This window comes from Cryptomeria japonica, unplaced genomic scaffold (genome assembly GCF_030272615.1).
Source record: "Cryptomeria japonica unplaced genomic scaffold, Sugi_1.0 HiC_scaffold_84, whole genome shotgun sequence".
Lineage (NCBI taxonomy): Eukaryota > Viridiplantae > Streptophyta > Pinopsida > Cupressales > Cupressaceae > Cryptomeria > Cryptomeria japonica.
The window spans coordinates 464,427-469,935 of record NW_026728906.1 but is presented as its reverse complement, the minus strand read 5'-3'; the positions used below and the strand labels follow the sequence as shown (position 1 = coordinate 469,935).

Here is a 5,509-nt window from a genome sequence, read left to right as displayed (position 1 = left end):
GCATTCAATGTAAAGTAAATGAACATAAGTTATTTTGAGCAATGTTTTTCTGTCCTAGAACATAGACAATCTGAGAAATAAACATTGAATAACATAAATTAATTTAAATGACGAGAGATAAAAATCTCATTGAAAAAGGGTACAAAGCATGGACAGTCTTTAGGCCAATATCCAACTCCAAGAAAGAAACTTTCCTCTCATACCGATTCTCCCACGGTGGAGAAAGATTTATATATTGTTTCCTTTGAAGAAGCCCACCGTTCCAATTAAGTCTAAACAATTCCACATTACTAAAATGATGGCGATGGCGAGAATACGTGTAAGGCAGGAGGTAAGTTGATCTTGAGATAGGCATACGCAGCAGGGCAGGGAGAAGATAGAAAATTTCAACGTTAATGAAAGGATGGTGAGAATACATCTGCGGTAGCAGGCGAGACAACCACATGCAGTAAGACTTAGTGTGACGTAAGGAAAAGAGCAACAACTCTGGAAGGATCCGTGAAATATACGGAGTCAAGATGAATTAGTCTTTGCGGAGAGTTATGGTTTGGGCTATATAAAGCGTGTAATGGGTTTGTAATAGACATTCATATCCTGATCTCTTGTGTCTGCGTTTCTATTACAATGGCTAACCGCATGATTTACTTCACGTTGGGACTTTTTCTGTTGATATGCTGTTACAGCGACAGGGTCATGGCAGGGGATCCGGATCCCTTGCAAGATTTCTGCGTTGCAGATGAGGAAAGCAACGGTGAGTGAGAATATTTATACATAAACAATGATAATGATTTGCTTATTAGACGAGTCGAGTTACTAACAGACAGATTGATTTGATCTTGTTTTAAACAGTTTTGGTGAACGGGTTCGTTTGCAAAGACCCAATGCAAGTTTCAGCAAACGATTTCTTCTTCCGGGGACTTGGGCAGGCAGGGAACACCGACAATGATGTGGGCTCCAACGTAACGATGGCGAACGTTAAACAGATACCAGGCCTCAATACGTTTGGAATATCGTTGGTCCGCATCGACTACGCAGTGGGTGGAATAAATCCTCCTCACACACACCCAAGAGCCACCGAAGTTCTTGTTTTACTGGAAGGCCAGCTTCTTGTGGGTTTCATTGACACCAGCAACAAATTTTTCAGCAAAAGTTTGGAGAAGGGAGATGTGTTTGTGTTTCCAAAGGCACTTGTTCATTTCCAGCAGAATGTGGGGCATGAAAATGCAGTGGCCATAGCTGGATTGAGCAGCCAGTTTCCCGGAGTTCAGACAATCGCCAATTCTCTGTTTGCGGCGAATCCCCCTCTCCCCGATTCCGTTTTGAGCAAGGCCTTCCGCATCACCCAGGAACTGGTGAATTACATTCAAAAGAAATTCGCATACTAAACAAAACAAACAAGAGGTCTCCCAATGAAGACCGTCTTTCCCAATTCTTTTTTCTCACCGTTGAATAAAACTATCATTTTAGGGTTATTGGCGTCCTCTTGTGCCATTCATAGCATCTGTTTTGGACATCAGCATGTCCTCATCATATTCCAAAGATTGAAAATTAACCGTTGAATAAAACTATCATTTTAGGGTTATTGGCGTCCTCTTGTGCCATTCATAGCATCTGTTTTGGACATCAGTATGTCCTCATCATATTCCAAAGATTGAAAATTAAATATTGATGTCGTTTTGTCCCTTTGATGACAACATTAAAATTTCACTTTGCTGTAACACATTTTAAGGTAAGTTGTAAGCGCATTTTGAATATAATTTCCAATATCTCAAGGTATTTGTTGATTGATACGAAGAAGATAAAAGTGTCGTCATATTGAGAAATTGGCAATCGCATTTCCATCAAGAATAAGATAATAGATATAACTCATACATTATCAGTGAGATCTGCAAATATCATAATCTTCTACTTTTCCCATGCATTTATAAATGATCTAATAAAATAGAGCTTCATACATCAGTTCATTCTAAAGCTTCACGACCTCTTCTTTCATGCCTTCGATGTCTATATAACCTATGTCTTTGAAGCTTGCTCATTTTCATTCTATGCAACTACTGCAGATACTCAAATTCTTAAGAAACTGCAACAATAATGTCTTGAGTTGATGAAAAACATAGTACATGCTCACAACAAAAAAGAAGCATATTTCAAATACATAAATCTTATTCAATCAACATACTCTTTATTAAATAGTCTTGTGGTATTACAGGGGTGACATATTGTTATAAATCACAAAGGGGTGCGAAATATTATGTATAACATTGTAGGCACAAAATTTGACCACATACAAAATTTCAAGACAAGTGGAAGGTGTAGATGTAGAAGATACCAATTTTGGCTTTCTGAATGTTCACATCAGTAGCATAGTGCATTGGATCGGCACATAAGTGAAGAGAACAAAAATCAGCGATGGTGAGATTAGAATGGAATATTCGATTTGATTATCGATCGGTTGGTATTGGAGAAAGTTTTCTACATGATTTATTTAGGGAAGTGCTAATTTGTTTTAGACAAGTGCATGTATTTTATTCCATATTTGATAGCTAGGTGCATGTTTTTTATTCTAGGTTTTGATTGAGGTTGACAAGGAAGTGAACGCTATTTGGTTGCATAGTTTAGCTTGGGGGAAGACATTGAAAAGAGAGACTATAAAATAATGAAGATATCAATCAATAGATTTGGATGAAGAAAAACGTCGAGTAATAAGATGGTGCAACACTTGGAAATGGAGATTCTAGATTTCAACTCATGGAAACATAAGTTTTGTCATTGGAGAGAATTAGTCAATGAGCGTAGAACTCGAGCATATTGTTAAGCAAGCTCTTTCCACAAGAATACAATATTGTACGAAATTACATAAGTGCTAGGTAATGTCCACTTTGTATTTAAGACTCAAATTGAGAAGTTGGCTTGTGAATCTTGCATTTAATTGATACTAGAGATGAGGGTACAACTCCATTCTTTTCAATATTTTTTATTGGGTTACACCAAGGAAAGTTCTAAATCACTAGTCACTATTTTATATTCTATTGAGTCCTACACGCTTACTTTCATTTTATGCCACCAGTATGTATATGTGAGCATTTAAGAAAACATATAAAGCACATTTTAAGTGATAAAAACACAACCTTTGCTCATATCTACAAATAGAAGCCGAGTTTAGTTACATGAACCACACGAAGCATTACACTCCTTGCGCACTCCTGGTCTTATGGAATTAGAGGAGTCACATTATGGTATGAAGCATAAAAGGGCGCGAGTATAACATCGTTGGTATTTACATGAGAATGTACACAATTGCAAGACAAGTGAAAGATGTAGATGGAAACACGTTAGAAATAAAAATGTCTATTTTTTTCTATATCAATGTTGGTTTCAGTACCACCAATTTTATACCAATACAATATGGGATCATACCTTAAAAAATGTTGGTTTATGTAGCATATATAATCATACCATCTCATAAATCAATGTAAACCTTGAAATGGAGGAAACAAGATCCTACGATTGACCAATGTAAGCTAGAAGATCTTAGTTGACACAACATAATTAGTAATAAGAATAGGACTAGTTGTTGTCTTTAAGGAAGGGATACGAAATTAGGTTCCTGTTCCTTTTGTTGCATGAGATGGAGACAGTGAAGTGTCTATAGATGAACTAGTCTAACAATGGTAAAATGACTAAGTTTTATAGAATGTAGTAGATACAAGATGAAATATAGAAAGAGTAAGACATATCTGAGATGGAGACATAGAGAGGAAATTGGGACTGTAATATGAAGCTAATTGTACTAGAGAGAAACGTTGGAGATCCGTGTCTAAAGTTGAGGGAAAATTGAGAGATGATCGAAAATGAAATCGACAATATTTGATCACTTGCCTCTTAAAAATATGGGTCAATGACTGCTGGGTGCCCTGTTCTTAGGGTTTTCGTTCAATCAATGTTTTGTGATGCCTGCTAATGTCTGGTCTACTTTTCTTTAACTTTCTTGTTATCGGATTTGGACCTGTAGATAGAGAAAATTGGGAGAAATGGTTATTTCATATAAGGGATTACCTTATCCAAACCGCGTATTAGTGTTCTCTCTTCAACAATGATAATGATGAGATAGGATGCATGCCCCCACAAGAAAAGAGGCTAAGCAAATGATAAATGGTGAAATGATGACACCTTATCTTAGGTACGAATTACATAATACACTTGATCATAATTGCTATAGCATATATTTCAATGATTGAATAATCAAATTGGGACTTCTTTATCGTTTCGCTCCCTGAATGCTTGATTGACTAGGTTTTTTGGTTTTCTATATTGAGTACATTGATTCCTAGAATGGGAAAGGGAGTTGTGTTTATATGAAGTTCACACCTTTTCGAAACATTTTGTTGTGATGGGACAACAAAACAAATTAGATTCATGCAAATTACAAGGTCCACTTTCATCTCTCAACAGTTGAGCCTATTTTAGCAAAATAGGGGTGTTGGGTGCACTAGTCCTTGAAAAATGTGCTAGTTAAAAGTTCACCAACAGGGGAAATAACCTGGTTTTCCAAAGCAATCTGAACATTAGGTACACACACGAATAAACCAGGCACACACAAAAAAATAGAAGAAAACCACATAGAAAACCATGCTGAAGAAGACCGTAGTCTACAAAAGGATAAACACTTGTGCAAGAGAAAACTCGTGACTTGTGCAAAATCGACGAGCTCCAAATGACCTTTTTGTGGGTTTGAGCAATTTCACTTACTATAGATTAACGTTTGCTCGCACCTCCATGAACCCAAAATAGCCTACGCCAATTTTTCAAGCTATGTGTTGTTAGTGTATGATATTCTAACTAGAATATTCTTCTATGTAAGTTTGCTAGATGGTTAGTTGTTAGAATAATGCCTGGTTATGTTAATCTTATCCATGAAACATTACATGATTCTAGATAGCATCTGATATTATAGGTGGAACTGTATTAGATATGTATTTTTAATCACCCCTAAGTTGATCAAAGATATTAAGAGCTTATCATTCATCTCAATCTGTGCATTTTCTTTTTTTGAGCTCCACTAGTTTTTTGGTACTCACATGTTTGTAATTTATTTTAATTATGACTGCAGATTTATAGAGGTTTTGATTGAGGTTGAGCATCTGAAAGGAATGTGGATTTGTGCCATAATATTTTTGTGTTCTTGTGAGGACATGATAATCCGAAGGTGTTTCTACTGTGATTTTAAAAATCCCGATGAATTGAAGTTTATAAAATTCATCGTATAAATAATAAAATAAAAATAGGAGATTTTATTTCATGGTTGATTAGTGTATTTTAAATTATATATATTTTTTATTAAATTGTTGATCATGGAGACCAAGTTGACAAATTTGAAGCTCTACTGTAGGGCGATTTTTTAGGAACACATTATTGTGTGGATAGTGGAAGCGCTTAATTAGCTAAAAGATGATTTGTCTTCAATTTTAATAAGACGATCAATTATTTTACTATGGTCAATCTGCATGTG

General features: G+C 35.8%; 1 protein-coding gene across 1 annotated transcript; it reads left to right on the top strand.

The window, feature by feature from the left end:
- Window positions 1–624: 624 nt before the first annotated feature.
- Window positions 625–1,385, top strand: LOC131864380 (putative germin-like protein 2-1). The gene is made up of 2 exons (XM_059215227.1): window positions 625–751; window positions 850–1,385. The coding sequence occupies exons 1-2, from the start codon at window positions 625–627 to the stop codon at window positions 1,383–1,385; spliced, it is 663 nt and encodes a 220-aa protein (XP_059071210.1).
- Window positions 1,386–5,509: the final 4,124 nt, after the last annotated feature.